The sequence below is a fragment of the Haliotis rufescens genome, unplaced genomic scaffold (genome assembly GCF_023055435.1).
Source record: "Haliotis rufescens isolate VD_foot unplaced genomic scaffold, xgHalRufe1.0.p SCAF_1, whole genome shotgun sequence".
NCBI classification, from domain to species: Eukaryota; Metazoa; Mollusca; class Gastropoda; order Lepetellida; family Haliotidae; genus Haliotis; species Haliotis rufescens.
The window spans coordinates 77,794,798-77,813,517 of NW_025963779.1; the positions used below are offsets into that span (position 1 = coordinate 77,794,798).

At 37.1% G+C, this 18,720-nt stretch overlaps 1 protein-coding gene across 1 annotated transcript; it reads left to right on the top strand.

Moving 5' to 3' along the window:
• The first annotated feature begins 1,765 nt into the window (after nucleotides 1-1,765).
• Nucleotides 1,766-17,082, top strand: LOC124147881. Its single transcript, XM_048401413.1, has 25 exons — nucleotides 1,766-2,009; nucleotides 6,200-6,474; nucleotides 7,357-7,393; nucleotides 7,552-7,610; nucleotides 8,266-8,399; nucleotides 8,700-8,766; nucleotides 8,892-8,951; nucleotides 9,515-9,648; nucleotides 9,854-9,914; nucleotides 10,054-10,091; nucleotides 10,365-10,467; nucleotides 10,779-10,838; nucleotides 11,382-11,515; nucleotides 11,721-11,781; nucleotides 11,921-11,958; nucleotides 12,232-12,334; nucleotides 12,646-12,705; nucleotides 13,295-13,428; nucleotides 13,634-13,694; nucleotides 13,835-13,872; nucleotides 14,134-14,236; nucleotides 14,612-14,689; nucleotides 14,992-15,093; nucleotides 15,382-15,499; nucleotides 15,976-17,082. The coding sequence occupies exons 2-25, from the start codon at nucleotides 6,379-6,381 to the stop codon at nucleotides 16,188-16,190; spliced, it is 2,094 nt and encodes a 697-aa protein (XP_048257370.1). The 5' UTR covers nucleotides 1,766-2,009; nucleotides 6,200-6,378; the 3' UTR covers nucleotides 16,191-17,082.
• The last annotated feature ends 1,638 nt before the right edge of the window (nucleotides 17,083-18,720 follow it).

Below are 18,720 nucleotides of genomic sequence, written 5' to 3' on the forward strand. Positions count from 1 at the left end.
AGAAAACAGTTTAAGCAATAATTATTTACCTGAAAAACGAATACCCTATTTTGATAAACAGAGTACATTATTATCGTCATCAAAATCTAAACCAAAACAGTTCTGGAAACTCTTGAAAAAACATAATGAATACAATCACTTAGAACATTTCCAGATGGTCTAGTGTCTACATCTTGTGAAGGACGTTTACAAATCCTGATGTCGGAAAAGGGGTTTATAGGTTTATAGACCCAATCAAGGAGACAACATGGCGACTGTTTATGTTTACACGAAGACATTTGTTACGTAACAAACATAATTTCAGTTGGATATAAGTGTCAGGCAACCACCAAATACGCGTAAGTAGAGGTTGGCGCACATGTTGTGAACTATTCCGTCTGGGGCTGGAAAGGTACCAGGATTCGTCATCATGCAAATTGGGTAAAATCAGCGACGATCTTCAGACAAACTATCGATAAGGTCGGACGAGTTATCGCCTATTGGACGTTGGCTCGACTAGGAAGGTATGAGGACTGTGATTGCGTTGTTAAACTCTACGTACAGCCTCCCCTATAATATATGACTTATACAGAAATAACTAAGCAGTTTTGTCAGAGTCCATCTCTAAAACATACAGGTAGCTTACAACCCTGTTCCAGGCATAACTGACCGCCTCCGTAGGTCCAGAGGTAGAGCGTCAGCCCGGAGAGAGGGAGGTCCCGGGTTTGATCCCCGGCCGTATCATACCAAAATGTGGTACTTATTGTTACCCTGTCTGGAGCTCGGCTTTAAGGAGCTAAAACAAGGACTGATCGGCTCAGGAGTCAGTGTACTGTGTCAGAGTGGGGTATTCATGTTAAAACTGCGGCATGTTAACTCAGTGGGCTAGCATTATAAAATCGGCACTAGTCCGGACTAGTACAAGCACACACACACACACACACACACACACACACACTCACACACACACATTCACACACACACACACTCTCTCTCTCTCTCTCACTCACACACACACACACACACATTCACACACACACACGTGACGTTAAACCGCATTCCATCTCACCTCCTAGCATAGTTATGTGTGCCCCAAGATGATGTGAAGCGTAAGGACTCTTGTTTGAATAGGGTTAGAAATGGCCGGCATGTACAAAACGTTTCCAAATTTGATGTATCAGTAACAAAAATGATGTCGATGAAATTCCCTATTTTAAATTGTGCCATATGTTCAAGTAAATCAGATAAGATAAGACTTTATTACCCCAAGGGAAATACATATTGCACAGTTGATTAGCAGTAAAATATTTTGAAAAATATATATGATATTAAATTATGAAAAGACTAACACTGGCTGATTTCCGGGTCCTGTTTGTTTTCAGCATCGGTATGCGCTGTCGGCGACCAGAATGTAGATACTCTGATTGAAGTATATAACTGCTGTCATTTTACTATAAATTCATAATCATAAATTTCGACGATGAAATATGACTAGTACAAGCAGCCACACACACACACACACACACACACACACACACACACACACACACACACACACACACACACACACACACACACACACACACACACACACACACACACACACAAATGCATAGAGCTAAATACTGTGTGAAACAACATTCACTCATGTAAGTCCTGCTCAGTTTACATTTAAATGAAGGAAAATATCAGTTATGATTTTAAGCAAATTATGTCTAATAAAAAGCAGCAAGCAATGTGTCCAAGCCTCAGTTAACAGCAGCGTTCTGTGTTAAATTTTTACTTGTTCGTCAATGTCGTACTGTACGGCGACCGGGATTCAAGCTGCTAGATCCGATATCAGTAGCAGTTGTACATTTACTTCCCGGTGCTTTGCATTATTGATAGTTTCTCAGAAGTCATGTCAACTTTCGGTTCAGCAGTATACCAGATTGTTTTACTACAACATAGTCGTGAGGCAACATTCAAATCAATACAACAAGAATATGTCGATGGCGGTTCTACATACGGCCTGACGGTGTGTGTTACGCGTAAGTATTCTCAACTGCATGCCAGCGTATGAGTATTGTGTGGGTCGTGTTTCACCATGGGTTTGTAGACCTCGCACTGAGCGTATTGGGTCACAGTGACATTACTGCCTTGCATTGATCTAAATAGTACATGGGTACTGGCGTGTACAGTTTATGTCAATATATCACACATCCAGTGTTGAAATCTTAATGGATACTCGGGTCACATGTATGTTCGTGTGTGGGTCGGGATTCAGATGTATGTGCATAGGGTGCGTGTGTGACATGTCAGCTGAGGCTTCGATGACTCAAACATGATAGATGATAGATTATTTGCCAAGCTATGGAACGTGTATCTATCCAAATATGTTAACCCGAGTACATGAAATAAGCATTTATACATTACGGGGATTAATCATTGTAATACTTTTGTATTGGTAATAGCAATATAGGACAAACTTATCATATGAAAAGCACACCATGTCAAGGACATCTACTTAGGGACCGGTTATTTATTACAGGGGGCGTGAGCCAGAGGTTTTCGATACAGTAATGTATTGAAAATAATGACCCTCTCTTAATGCCTGTAACAGTGTTTGGATGACACCCCCACCCCCCTTACTTGATATTTTATCATACAATGTCAGTTCTTTCATGACCCTCCCCAACTAGGTGTACAGTATTATTTCTTTATGATCCTCCCACATTTTTGGCCTGATTCCCTGTGACCCACACACCCTATAATAAATGACTGGTCCCTAGCCACACCCTTGGATATGTGTTGAACATGTTCCCGCTAAAGAGCACGATATATAACTATACTATACCTAACTATAAACGATTGATATGACGTGATAAGGACAGGTTAGTCCGGTTGCACGGCGTCAACGCCTCGTTTCAAACAAAGAAGTGTTGTGCTGCAACGATTTTCCAATACTAACGCGCACATTCGCTTTCATAACGGCCGGTTATAAATATCAGTCAGGAACTAGATATCTTGCATGTTTAGGTGAAGGTTACATTTATATCAACATATATTATTACATCCTATCCTGTTCCCCAGTTGATGTGACAGTGACCGACTTAAACATGATTGGACACAGTCCTTGTACAGGACACCATGACCTGAAGCGAGTGAATTATAGCTTGATCCTCACGTCATGTCACGTGCAGATATAGTGTATGTCATTTAATACCTACTTTATGGTGCATGGTTAAAGATTTTCCTGTTTTATATTTGTACTGAGACGTTAGAATTCTGGAACGTGACATTACATATAAATTGACAACACTGTGGAAGTAATTTTGGGAACTTAACATAGAATCACATTGAGAAAACGACAGTGTATTGTGTGATATAGGGTTTACGGTTTATCATTATTAAGAAGCGCACTGTGAACATGTTTCAAGAACGTATTCTTTTAATTATGTTGTTACATGTTCATGCTTTGTTTGTTTGTTTGTTTTTGTTGCACTCAGCAATGTTCAAGCTATATGACGGCGGTCTGTCAATAATCCAGTAACATCATGAGCATCAATTCACGTAATTGGGATATGATGAAATGCATCAACCATTTCCTATTCTTCCCCGGATCCTCACGGATCACAGTTATGATGTCTTTAGTTGCCGTATGCGGTGTCATATTAGGTTAGCAGGAAAATATATTTAATTGCTAACCTAATATGACACCGTATACGCCAACTAAAGACACCATAATGAATTTATTATGCCGAAAAGTTTACACTATTTGGTATCTTTGTCGCACATGTCGTGTCAAAATGAAAACTTGACACTTACAAACGGTATAAGCGACAGGACCGGTACATATGTGTCCGATACAACGCTTTAATGTAAACATAAACGTTCACAATGGAATATATAATGCACTAAATGTGAACGTTTAAATTACTATAGCTATAATGGATAGAATTATAAAAATAAAATGCCCGCATGTTTTCAGAAATCTGCGGGCCACTGTACCTTGATAGCAGTCCGCTTTCCCCTAACGACGGGCTGCTGTCTATTCTATTGCAATGTGACGTCATTGACGTCACGTTTCTTTTTTGTGACGTCATCCAATAGTATGTCCTATGACGTTGCTATTTGTAACTCAGTGACCTTTTTTTCTCTACATTTTCTTTAAAAATAAAGTCCCGAACGTGGTTTCTTAAATAAATGATTTCTTTGCTCATCACAAAAGTGTCGAATAACGAATTTCTGTACCAGAATTTTCATGTGAAGTATTGAGGTATTAGGTCATATTAGGTCAGAAACAACCATCTTGGATTTTTACTGACGGTGTACGGGCTCATGTGGGGTCAGTAGTTCTGCTCTCTGATTGGTCAATCTCACTTTGAGACATAATAATCATGCATATGGTCTTGTTACGAGGGAGAATAAAGCCCATCCTTCGTAATTTTTTCTTTACAATATGTTTTAAATGATTTTTTAAAATATAACTGAATATATCCTTAAAGGATAGGTAACTAAAACATGCGTCTATCTCAATCAATCTTGGACTTGACTTTTGATGTATTTTTTATACGCTCTTTCCGCGGTTGGTTATAAATTGTTGATATGTGATACCCGGAAGCAAGACGTGCACTCGGTGGAATCATCCCCCGACTGTAAACTTGCAAGCAAAATTCATCGAGTCATATCATTTTTGTGTACTCATATTCTTGGCATAATATGTGACACATTACACAACTCTTTCGAATAATGTTTATAATTATTCCCGCGATAAGCTTGGGTGTGTGATGTAGCCAATAAAAAAATATCAACGAAAACATTCTAGGGTCCCTTGTTTCATTGTATTATTGATATTCCAAAATCCGTTTGAACCAATTGTCGCTGAGTGGTTCCTTTATACGTCGCCGTCGTTATGTACTGTAACTTGCAAGGTATTGACTCTGAAGTCGATCTTTTGAAGACGGTTGGCCAACAATGGTGTGTTGACGTCACTCTGTGTCAAAACAAGATTCTGAGTTACAGGTCCACAGGTCGAAAGTTCTCGTCCCGATTATGACTGTCTGTTTGTACCATACCCGTGTTCGTGGGTGTTTCACTATCTTCTGTTATCAGGTATAATCTGAAACGTTAACTATTATGACTAAACTACAGGTGTCCTATATATATAAAGCCCGTTCTATATTAACTAAAAGCGTCCGCGAACTAAAGCTATAAAGTCGTTCACAAAAGTACCGAAATACGCACATGTCCTACCATACAAATACAAGAGAAGACAAATGATGTCGCTAACAAATGACTTGAAATGACTTTTTGACATGTACAATATGTTCCCGTGTATTTTTTCAGGTGAACAATCGATTTGCCTTTGCATGTGTTTGTGACGGGTGCCATCGGAGGGGCAGAATACGCTCACCTTTTCGCGAACACCTGGTATCATTACTATTTGATAGTGATTCATAAACACATGCTCATGATATAGTCGGAATCGTAAATCGACAATAGATTTCTATTGGATATGGAAAGGGTTTTGTCGCTTCATTTACAACGTGAACCGCCCAACTCTCTTCTGTGATTTAAGCTTAAGATTTCTTGATTTCAACCCTTATATGTCATTTTAGAGTTTATCCATACTAATATTATTCATAATGTCAACTGTAATTGAAGGCAACTATTAATAAGATATTAAAAATAACGATTAATTCAGAAACAATTCCCTGGATCATATAAAGCAATCCAATGCTCATTAGTAATCAAATCCATGTCACAATAAATTTCGTTTTTGAGCATATTTTGATAACTCAAAACAAGCCAACTTATTTACAACAGTTGAACTAAAATAATACAAGGATATCGTTAACCGTCATGTGAGTTTGTGCTGAAATTCTATTCGTAGTTCAACTAACATTCACTTTGTGGGGATTAGAAGGTGTCTTGTGATGGACAATATATTATTGACGTCAGTACACTTTAATCAATGGAATAAAGGGACAAAACCCTTCCGATATTCATAAGAAATCGCTGCCAATAGCAGCGTCAATTATACGATTTCGACTATATCGAATATGTGTTTCATGATCACATAGTGATAACGTCTGGTGTTCGCGAAACAAAAAATTCATTCTATTTTTGTACGTGACAGAGATGGACATGATGATTTGCTGATTTCAATTTTTCAGAATAACACATCCTCTTATATACAGAATCTGAATGATTAAGACGATCGTGATTTTCGTTTCAGGCGTTACAAAGGCCATTTCCAAAAAGAAAAACACACATGGAATGCGTCTTTGGGCATAGAGAAGAAATGTTGTGAGAACCGCAACCTACCTACTGTCAGCACAGACACACACCAAGGAAACCACGCCACCGCGTACTAAAATCTATTAAGCACTTTGCAGTCATAGTAACAGACGCAGTATGGACCAGCCGGACGTTGGACTCGGTCAAGGGTGTGGACGGGGAAGGGGGTATATCCTGAAGCAAGCCATTGAAGACGCTACATCAACCTCTAGGGTAATCAACACGAACCGTTATACATGCTTCACTTAGAATAAAAAAAACCAACTTTTTCTATAACAATGGCACCATGCGATTATTTTTTAATGTGACAAGAATGGGCTATTTAGAATAACGTTTTAGTTCTTTGCTTTTGTGCTGGTGTGTACTTCGATGTTAGTGGTTACTGTATTTAAACTAGCTTCAGCCACCAGCTATAAGATCTCAGTGATGCAAGAAGGCTCTTCATCTGTAATACTGCAAACTTTCAATACAAAGATTAACATTTAGAAAACCCTATATCCTATGCTGAATCGCCCTGAAACAACAATCTACTATATTTTATGGATGGTTGTCAATAAAAGAGCTTGTTGATAACCTGTCTGGGATGCATTCTGTCCAAGCTGTGAAGATGGGGATGTAACTATAGGTATGGTCACCACGTTTAGTGACAAATATCAAATGGATCAAGGGACGAAGCTTTTCCTAAAGTTTGTCGAGTGAGATAATGGTTTACAAAATGTTTTGACATAATTGAACTTAGTTCAAGCACATCCACACTTACTTAACCTACTCTGAAAGGCATTCAAAAGGTTCATGGTCTCTACTGGCCCATTCATTGGCATAGGCTTCTATATCATCCACAATGAGTTAAAGTTATGATCTGAAATAGTAGCAGGATGTTCACGATATTCTGGCCCAAATTTGAATAACTGGCGAAGGTTGTCATTGTCAACAATTAAGTAGTCACTTGTCACCTGTGACCAACAGCAGTATGATGAGTACTGGCAGTCACAATAAGCCTATTAAAAGTTCATGTTGTTTTGATCCTCTTTTCTTGTAATTACCAATAAATCTGTATTGTTATAAACGTGCACATGTTCTCCTTTTTTCACTCAGGTGAAATCCGAAACAAATACTGGAGAAATGTCAAAAAGTGAGTATATCAACACACTCCACCATAAATCTTGAACACGAACACGTGGTTAGTTACCGCAGTATTGACGATCTGGAATGCTACTTCATCTATAAATGATGCTTGTTTGGTTTAGAGAGCATGTATCAAAGCTTAAAAATAACACTCTTTTTTATTAGTCCAAGAACCAAATCAGTCGACTGTATCAGACGAAGAGATCAAGAATTGGTTAAAAAAGGTTGGTTTTCTTCCCATTACAGAAACTGCACGCTGCATAAGTCTTTTACTACAAAATGAGCACCCGCGAAAGCTTACATGCCATATTGTTCCGTTTAAAGTTGTCATGGCTGGATGCATTTCTAACTCTTAAATGTTGATTAGTTCCATGGGTGAATTTAAACTATGGTTATTGGACGACATTTCTAAAAGCAGTTCTTGCAAGATCAGACACACAGAGAGGAGCTAATTGTCAAAATATGACCAGTTAAAAACTGAGCAGTAATGGCTTTGGCTATTCCACGAGCCTTGTTCCTACTTGCATGCAGAAACTTCGAGAGATGGGCGACAACGATTTGTAAGCTTCCGCTGAGATGTCAGCTCTCCCTCAATAATTTGTAGTACAACAGTCAACACACATAACACACCTTTCGATTTTAACTTCAGTGAAGGAAATGAAAATAACGGTATCTGCTCTCTTCACGTTTCATTTTCTTCCCTTGAGCATTAAACGTTTTTTAACATGATTGCAACATGAATATATATGACTGTTATAAAAAATAAGTTACCAATTTTGACGAACATGTTGGAGGCAGTCATTCTGTAAATCTCCCTATTTGTCCTGCTCGTAAAGATACTGTTAAAAACGTGAACTTTTAACATCACATATAATACAGGAGCTGACCGGACGCAAAGGTGGGATATGGACCAAGCATTTGCCGGGGTTCTTTAGCAAATTCTTTCATGCCAGTGCGCCAGATGACTTCATCAGGAAGATACAGAGTTGGTCTCAAATGTTTCAAATTGACAGGTTGGTGTTGTCTTTGACATTTCTTGTCCGTCGCACCTGCTATTAGTATTTTCATTGGATGTAATAATATCAAATTATATATAGGTTTATGGAGATCGTAAACACTTTGTAATCTGATTCAGGTATTGTACCAATTGTATTACTGTACGTTTTGTGGTGATGAGAGGTTTCATGTTGATTGAACATACAATCGGCTCCACTTTTGGCAGAGATTTCTGATGACTATGGAAAGTGTTTTGTCGCTTATATTTCCATACACTATTTGCATAAGCTATATGATATCCTGCTTATTCTTTCTAGCATCACAGGAGGAGAAATCATACGGCTGTCACGCGAAGTCCACGTTGAACAAGGAGGAAATACAGAGGTAAATATTGAACAAAGTGATATTTGTTTCTAATATCAAGTTTGTGGCTTTAAGGCATATGCTATCCATATTTTATGGATATGAAAATTGAGCATTGACACAGAATTCTGACTTTTCATTTGAAGGAATCAATACCAAATGTTGAAACTGTTCCGGACAAGTATATACAGATTTGGCTGAAAAAGGTAATTGTGTGTGTGTGTGTGTGTGTGTGTGTGTGTGTGTGTGTGTGTGTGTGTGTGTGTGTGTGTGTGTGTGTGTGTGTGTGTGTGTGTGTGTATGAACGTCAATCACTAACATATGTGATATGTAATTCCGTTGGTGGAATATAACAGAGGTGTCCTATTCCAGTTCACTTATTATGACAGTATTTCACCTTAGTGTACTCATGTCAACAGAAAATGTTATACGTTTGCGAAACGTATCTATGTATATATTTCCCGCTATGAATTTTAGAAAATATGTTGGATAAAGGTTTGTTTGTCATGCAAGAAACTCACTACTTGACAATTTGTAATGTACTATAGGCCTGTTTCCTTCAAGTATGTGAAATAAAGATATATTGACACCTATTTACAGATGTATTAGGAAAGCTTATTTAGAAAGAAAAAATGAATGAAAATGGATCCGGCAACGTTTATCAAACTAAGAAACAAAAAAGGTGACTAAAATCTTTAAATACAAGTTTGTTAGTAGTAACATGTTACGATGAGATCATGCATTTATACATGCTTTAATGATACAAAAGGAACTGTCCAAAAGCAACAGTGGAATTTTGATGACGGACATTCCTCGTCTCTTCAAAGAAAACTTCAATGCTCCGGCACCTGAAGATCTGATTACGAAGACACGGTCATGGACTAATATGGTTCAAATCGAAAGGTAGGTGTTACCAGAATGCCACATTTCTCAACTATGAAACTGTTTTAAAACAGTTTGTAGTTTGGTAACTGATTATATGTTTTAGTTTAGTTTTGTGTGTCATGCGTTAGGAAAACAGTGCATTCCTCTTGCATCGTCATGCGTGCATACACATGAGAATGACAAAGTCTTTTCCTGTATAATGTTATCGTCTTTGTCTTTCTAGTATTCATGGACGAGAGATTATGACGTCAACATCAAGAATATCTCCAACACGCCATCCAAAGGTGAACCAACTTCAAAGTAGATCTTTCTGACTCATCCGGACATTCATATTCCTCATTGCTGAATTGCATAATGTTTGCATTTCGTTTGTGACCAACAAGGAAATAACAAAGAAAAAATATTTTCTCATTCTAATTTTAGAAACCACAAGACGAAGACACACAGGCCATGAAGGAAAGGTAAAACAAGTTTTCAAACATCTTAATTTGGGCTAGTGTTATGATATGGTTGGATTATAAATTATGTCTTAGGGGGCAGGTGAGATGGTGTTTTCACTAACTTCATATTCACAACACACTATTAAGCAATACACCCCCTTTTTGTCAAACGTTAATACATTCATGATTGTGTTTAGTATTGAGGTGAAACACATGCTACCTTCACTGACAAAATATGGGTTTCGTATTTCACACCTTTAATGCCTTTAATAAACAATCCAATCAATTTTGAAGCACTTCAGATAACAAAACAGTTTCCAAGGCAGTCTGCATACCTGAAGAAGGATCATTTTTGGACGTGCACGTAAAATGGCCGGAAAGCCCAACAGACTTTTGTGTAAGAGACTGTTTGTCATTATGTGTACGAAGTTTTATTATCGACGAGCCAGATAGTAACTTAAAGTTATGAACATCACTTTTACGAACATATACCGTTATATAGGTGGTGCATAGGTAGTTCCATGCTGTGTACCGAGGTCGACATCCTCTTCAGGACAGTTTGTTACATTGGTGCTAATTATGCATAAATATTGAACAAAGTGATATTTGTTTCTAATATCAAGTTTGTGGCTTTAAGGCATATGTTATCCATATTTTATGGATATGAAAATTGAGCATTGACACAGAATTCTGACTTTTCATTTGAAGGAATCAATACCAAATGTTGAAACTGTTCCGGACAAGTATATACAGATTTGGCTGAAAAAGGTAAGTGTGTGTGTGTGTGTGTGTGTGTGTGTGTGTGTGTGTGTGTGTGTGTGTGTGTGTGTGTGTGTGTGTGGATGAACGTCAATCACTAACATATGTGATATGTAATTCCGTTGGTGGAATATAACAGAGGTGTCCTATTCCAGTTCACTTATTATGACAGTATTTCACCTTAGTGTACTCATGTCAACAGAAAATGTTATACGTTTGCGAAACGTATCTATGTATATATTTCCCGCTATGAATTTTAGAAAATATGTTGGATAAAGGTTTGTTTGTCATGCAAGAAACTCACTACTTGACAATTTGTAATGTACTATAGGCCTGTGTCCTTCAAGTATGTGAAATAAAGATATATTGACACCTATTTACAGATGTATTAGGAAAGCTTATTTAGAAAGAAAAAATGAATGAAAATGGATCCGGCAACGTTTATCAAACTAAGAAACAAAAAAGGTGACTAAAATCTTTAAATACAAGTTTGTTAGTAGTAACATGTTAAGATGAGATCATGCATTTATACATGCTTTAATGATACAAAAGGAACTGTCCAAAAGCAACAGTGGAATTTTGATGACGGACATTCCTCGTCTCTTCAAAGAAAACTTCAATGCTCCGGCACCTGAAGATCTGATTACGAAGACACGGTCATGGACTAATATGGTTCAAATCGAAAGGTAGGTGTTACCAGAATGCCACATTTCTCAACTATGAAACTGTTTTAAAACAGTTTGTAGTTTGGTAACTGATTATATGTTTTAGTTTAGTTTTGTGTGTCATGCGTTAGGAAAACAGTGCATTCCTCTTGCATCGTCATGCGTGCATACACATGAGTATGACAAAGTCTTTTCCTGTATAATGTTATCGTATTTGTCTTTCTAGTATTCATGGACGAGAGGTTATGACGTCAACATCAAGAATATCTCCAACACGCCATCCAAAGGTGAACCAACTTCAAAGTAGATCTTTCTGACTCATCCGGACATTCATATTCCTCATTGCTGAATTGCATAATGTTTGCATTTCGTTTGTGACCAACAAGGAAATAACAAAGAAAAAATATTTTCTCATTCTAATTTTAGAAACCACAAGACGAAGACACACAGGCCATGAAGGAAAGGTAAAACAGGTTTTCAAACATCTTAATTTGGGCTAGTGTTATGATATGGTTGGATTATAAATTATGTCTTAGGGGGCAGGTGAGATGGTGTTTTCACTAACTTCATATTCACAACACACTATTAAGCAATACATCCCCTTTTTGTCAAACGTTAATACATTCATGATTGTGTTTAGTATTGAGGTGAAACACATGCTACCTTCACTGACAAAATATGGGTTTCGTATTTCACACCTTTAATGCCTTTAATAAACAATCCAATCAATTTTGAAGCACTTCAGATAACAAAACAGTTTCCAAGGCAGTCTGCATACCTGAAGAAGGATCATTTTTGGACGTGCACGTAAAATGGCCGGAAAGCCCAACAGACTTTTGTGTAAGAGACTGTTTGTCATTATGTGTACGAAGTTTTATTATCGACGAGCCAGATAGTAACTTAAAGTTATGAACATCACTTTTACGAACATATACCGTTATATAGGTGGTGCATAGGTAGTTCCATGCTGTGTACCGAGGTCGACATCCTCTTCAGGACAGTTTGTTACATTGGTGCTAATTATGCATAAATATTGAACAAAGTGATATTTGTTTCTAATATCAAGTTTGTGGCTTTAAGGCATATGTTATCCATATTTTATGGATATGAAAATTGAGCATTGACACAGAATTCTGACTTTTCATTTGAAGGAATCAATACCAAATGTTGAAACTGTTCCGGACAAGTATATACAGATTTGGCTGAAAAAGGTAAGTGTGTGTGTGTGTGTGTGTGTGTGTGTGTGTGTGTGTGTGTGTGTGTGTGTGTGTGTGTGTGTGTGTGTGTGTGTGTGTGTGTGTGTGTGTGTGTGTGTGTGTGTGTGTGTGTGGATGAACGTCAATCACTAACATATGTGATATGTAATTCCGTTGGTGGAATATAACAGAGGTGTCCTATTCCAGTTCACTTATTATGACAGTATTTCACCTTAGTGTACTCATGTCAACAGAAAATGTTATACGTTTGCGAAACGTATCTATGTATATATTTCCCGCTATGAATTTTAGAAAATATGTTGGATAAAGGTTTGTTTGTCATGCAAGAAACTCACTACTTGACAATTTGTAATGTACTATAGGCCTGTGTCCTTCAAGTATGTGAAATAAAGATATATTGACACCTATTTACAGATGTATTAGGAAAGCTTATTTAGAAAGAAAAAATGAATGAAAATGGATCCAGCAACGTTTATCAAACTAAGAAACAAAAAAGGTGACTAAAATCTTTAAATACAAGTTTGTTAGTAGTAACATGTTAAGATGAGATCATGCATTTATACATGCTTTAATGATACAAAAGGAACTGTCCAAAAGCAACAGTGGAATTTTGATGACGGACATTCCTCGTCTCTTCAAAGAAAACTTCAATGCTCCGGCACCTGAAGATCTGATTACGAAGACACGGTCATGGACTAATATGGTTCAAATCGAAAGGTAGGTGTTACCAGAATGCCACATTTCTCAACTATGAAACTGTTTTAAAACAGTTTGTAGTTTGGTAACTGATTATATGTTTTAGTTTAGTTTTGTGTGTCATGCGTTAGGAAAACAGTGCATTCCTCTTGCATCGTCATGCGTGCATACACATGAGTATGACAAAGTCTTTTCCTGTATAATGTTATCGTATTTGTCTTTCTAGTATTCATGGACGAGAGGTTATGACGTCAACATCAAGAATATCTCCAACACGCCATCCAAAGGTGAACCAACTTCAAAGTAGATCTTTCTCACTCATCCGGACATTCATATTCCTCATTGCTGAATTGCATAATGTTTGCATTTCGTTATTGACCAACAAGTAAATAACAAGGAAAAAAATATTTTCTCATTCTAATTTTAGAAACCACAAGACGAAGACACACAGGCCATGAAGGAAAGGTAAAAGAGGTTTTCAGACATCTTAATTTGGGCTAGTGTTATGATATGGTTAGATTATAAATTATGTCTTAGGGGGCAGGTGAGATGGTGTTTTCACTAACTTCATATTCACAACACACTATTAAGCAATACATCCCCTTTTTGTCAAACGTTAATACATTCATGATTGTGTTTAGTATTGAGGTGAAATACATGCTAAAATATGGGTTTCGTATTTCACATCTTTAATGCTTTTAATAAACAATCCAATCAATTTTGAAGCACTTCAGATAACAAAACAGTTTCCAAGGCAGTCTGCATACCTGAAGAAGGATCATTTTTGGACGTGCACGTAAAATGGCCGGAAAGCCCAACAGACTTTTGTGTAAGAGACTGTTTGTCATTGTGTGTACGAAGTTTTATTATCGACGAGCCAGATAGTAACTTAAAGTTATGAACATCACTTTTACGAACATAAACCGTTATATAGGTGGTGCATAGGTAGTTCCATACAGTGTACCGAGGTCGACATCCGCTTCAGGACAGTTTGTTACATTGGTGCTAATTATGCATAAAAATTAAACACACATTACTATTTGATGTCAATACACACCTCTGCCAGATGAAATATATATCACGATCTGTCTGTTAAGAGCTACGCATTCCATCGCATTGTGTGGTACAAAACCATTAATATTCCATACTAGATTTCAGCCATTGGTAGAAATATTAATGGTCACAATTATGTTTCTTGTTACAGTGTATCCTGTATAAACATCATCCGGAACTAGAGTCAATGATGGAAGAGCTCAACGCATGCCTTGCTGCTAAATCAGAAGTATGAAGACTAACGTGTGTCCATTAAAACTACACGCACAAACAAATACATTATTTCACTTATTAGCACACACATGTATAAGGAACTACGTATTTTGGGAATATTTATGGACAAATCTATCAACAATCCAAGCTTTCATCTGAGAATGTTTTTTACAAATTTGAAAGTTTGCAAACCTCTATGTAATGTATAGTTTCAAGTCTTCTTTTATACTGAAATCGTTTTGCGATAGGGTTTCATCCTAAAAGAGGGTTCAAATGCACCTGTAAACTGTAAACATTTAGCTTTTATTTTTCCTGTAGACAATGTTGAATACGGCACTGGTTCCAGATGACGTATATGCGGGGAATTACCGTGGCACTTGGTATCGAGTTATCTTTAAGGGATATTCAGAAGATAACATGGTGAGAAAGAAATACTGCTGCTTTTATTATTTCCTGCCCTAAACATTGTCCAGTATACATACACTACATTTCAAAAGTCACTTCCCCTGTATCGCGATAGATAGGAGAATAGTGAATAGTGAATCTTATGATAAAATCCGAATTCAACACAGAAAGAATGAGTGAAATAGTCTTCGGGTTTTGCTACCACTGCTGGCACATTGTAACTCATATACAATTGCTTAAAGCCTCGTTAAACTCGGACACTAGCTTTATTCCTTGTTTTGCACAAACACTTTTTCATTCCAGGTGATGACGTATTTGGCTGATTCCTGCAGTGTTGTAAAGCTCAATATGGACCAGCTACAGGAACTACCAAACAAATTTAAAAGCCTTCCTGTCGGTAGTTTTAAAGCACGACTTCATGGTTGGTTAATTTCGTTTTCATTTCATGTTTGTTTGTAACGACTTAGAGCCATTTTGACATCAAGTGATTAATGTTGACATCTGATAATGGTATGTAGATACACACATATCAGAAACTGTCAAATATATGTGCACCCACGAGATCACGTGTCTCCTTGTTAGTTACAAGTAAATAGTTCTCTTATAATATCCAGTTGTTAAGGTTACAATATCTAATCATACATCCTACAGTATATATATAAGGTCAACGCAGGGAATACCCGTTTTCGATTATCTGCCGAAACAGACTCCATTGGTATAAGTGATGAAAATTATATGAAAGGATCACTGACAACAAATGTGATGACACCAGGTGTTCGCGAAAGGATAAGCATGTCCTGCCCTGGAAAATTAAATTTACACCAACTTAGTTTTGGTCTAATACGTTCACCAGGTTTCCAAAATAGAACATGCAGCTACACTAACCTCCTGTTCCAGGTGTTGCTCCAGCTGAAGGAAGCAACCAGTGGTCCGAGCAGGCTCGAAAAGCTTTCAGTATTATCACAACAGAGCGGGACTTTGTTTGTCTGATATGTGATAGAGCTGATGACAATGGAGTGGTATCAGTCAGACTTGTTGACACGTCCACTGAGGATGACGTGGTGGTTGATGAAGTCCTGGAAGAGCGTGACGATGTTGTGCGAACACCGTGATACCAACAAAAACCTTCAGAAGATGATAAGATGTAAAGTTGTGAACATCTCTTGTTTTGAAGACACAATGTACAAATATACATGACATTTTTTTTCGCCATTTTTGCAGAATGCAACGAGTTTCTCATGTATTAATGTATGCATACCTAATAAACAATTTAGATTTTATTTAGCTACATATATGTTAATGTAACACTTACTCTATTTGGCCAAATTAAGATACTTATACATTTTTCGCTGTCAACTGTTTCACTGACAAGGTTGAACTAAGAGGTCAACCACTATGACTTGGACCATTTGATAAATGTAAATATTCCTCATGTTAAAACTTCCAAAATTCGTACACAAAAGTATATAAATATGTATCCAGCCCTCAACTAGCCATCCGATCAGTATCAAGAACATGTATGTATATCCAGCCCTCAACTAGCCATCCGATCAGCATCAAGAACATTTGACAAAGGGCAGTTACTCTAGCGGACAGACTGATGGATTGCCGCGAAAGGCAATTAATAAAAAATGTTGTTTTGCGTATGTGTTGCTTCACCACTGTATAAAGAAACAGATTTCAGTTGGAACTAACTTGGCTACTGTCACTGTCCGACTGACACATCACTTACCCTGTGACGTAATAAATCTTAATGTGCGCATTCCAGGAAAACAATGCATAAGCGCTGTACTCGCCAAGGCTCGCTAAATACAATGTTTATTCCTAATGCAGGATATTTACCATCCCCAAACACACTCGCGTGATAACCTCTTTGTACATCTGTAATATCTTTGTTCGTTCCTGCATTATGACTGACTCATTATATTGTATTTCGTCTTGTTCATATCGTGAACTGCACCTCGTGACAATGGAGGAAATAAAGTATATGTATATGTCACAACATCTTTTTCGTCGCTTTTATTGAATGCAGGGAGTTTCTCTCGTATTATGTTTGCACACCTAATAAACTGTTCCGTGGAAAATATTATTTCCATAGATATGATGGTTTGCTTCATTTAAGATTTTATATAATTATGTGCTTATTCAATGCTTAACCTAATTAGCCAAATTAAAATACTAACTCTTCGTTTTCAACAGCCTTTGTGGAGTTACTCCGTACCGATTGGATTAAGAAACCTCATATTGGATGACTGCTGCTTGGAATGATTATTGTTATTGTGCCAAGATAGATAATCCGTAAAACTGAAAGTAGATTATGCAGGATGTAGTATTGAAACTTGGTCCTTTGTGAGTACTTTGAGTGGTATTTAGTAGATGTACGTCTCTGATGACGTCACTTACAAAAAAATAGCATTCACTATTGACTCTGTCAAAACTAAATACGGTTTGAAAGCAATATGCCACCAGACACTGATGACCTTACACCAACATGAAGTGTCAAGTCAAGTCTTTTATTCGCATGAGGGCCCCTGGCCTACATACAGATAACATGCATACATACATATTGCAATGGCATATGAAGTCATAAGTAACTTATATCATAGTATATAGTCTAGTGTTTGCAAAACTTTGTCTCGCTTCATAACTTCGACATAGATATTTACATACATTTCGTAATAACCTTACATCATTTGAAGACAGAAGCGTTCTAAATTTATAGATATTCGGATTACAGCAATACATTTCAGGCAGATAGGGGTGTTTTATGTTCTTATAGGGGTTATATTTTAAGAGTGAGTGAGTATGGTTTTGCGCCGATTTTAGCAATATTCTAGCAATATCACGGCGGGGGACACCAGAAATGGGCTTCACACATTGTACCCATGTCGGGAATCGAAACCGGATCTTCGGTGTGACGAGCGAATTACATATTAAGATAAAATGATATATCTTCTATCCCTAGATTATAAAGGGGACATAAACGTAAACTTAAATCAATCCCCGGCCATCTCCCTTCGTTAACCTTCAACCTTAACAACCACCGCTCCCAGTCTTATCATCGTGTTACCTTGTTTTCTATCTGTTATAAGGGAGAGGTACTTCTCAGTTCGATTATGCTTTTAAACTCTTTATATGTGTTATATCTTGAACTATTTTCTATAATACTATTCCATGACAGATGATACATATCAATTGCAACATTTTTATACAGTCTAAGAAAAGCAAAAATTTCTTCAACACACTGAGCAATTCTGTAATATGATATAATCAATCAAACCTATTGACCAGTGCTACAATAGCCCGATGAACATAATTTCTGATACATAATTATACTTTCAAAAAGCCAGTATTACTCATTGCACTTAAAATTTAAGCAGACTGAAAATTTTCTCTTTTTGATAGACATGTTCACTGAATCAATCCACAGATAATGTAGTGTCGGGTGCTTCTAAAATATCTGCCTCAATATTTACCTCTTATCAAACCAGTCGCGTACTGATGACACCATTGGACCCAAACTAGCCCCCGTGTATAGAAAAGGGGCAATATTAATTATAACAACAATCCATCACCATTTCACGACATTTTTGACCTGACCTGTTGGATCAATTCGATCATTTTGATGTTAGTTTTTGTATA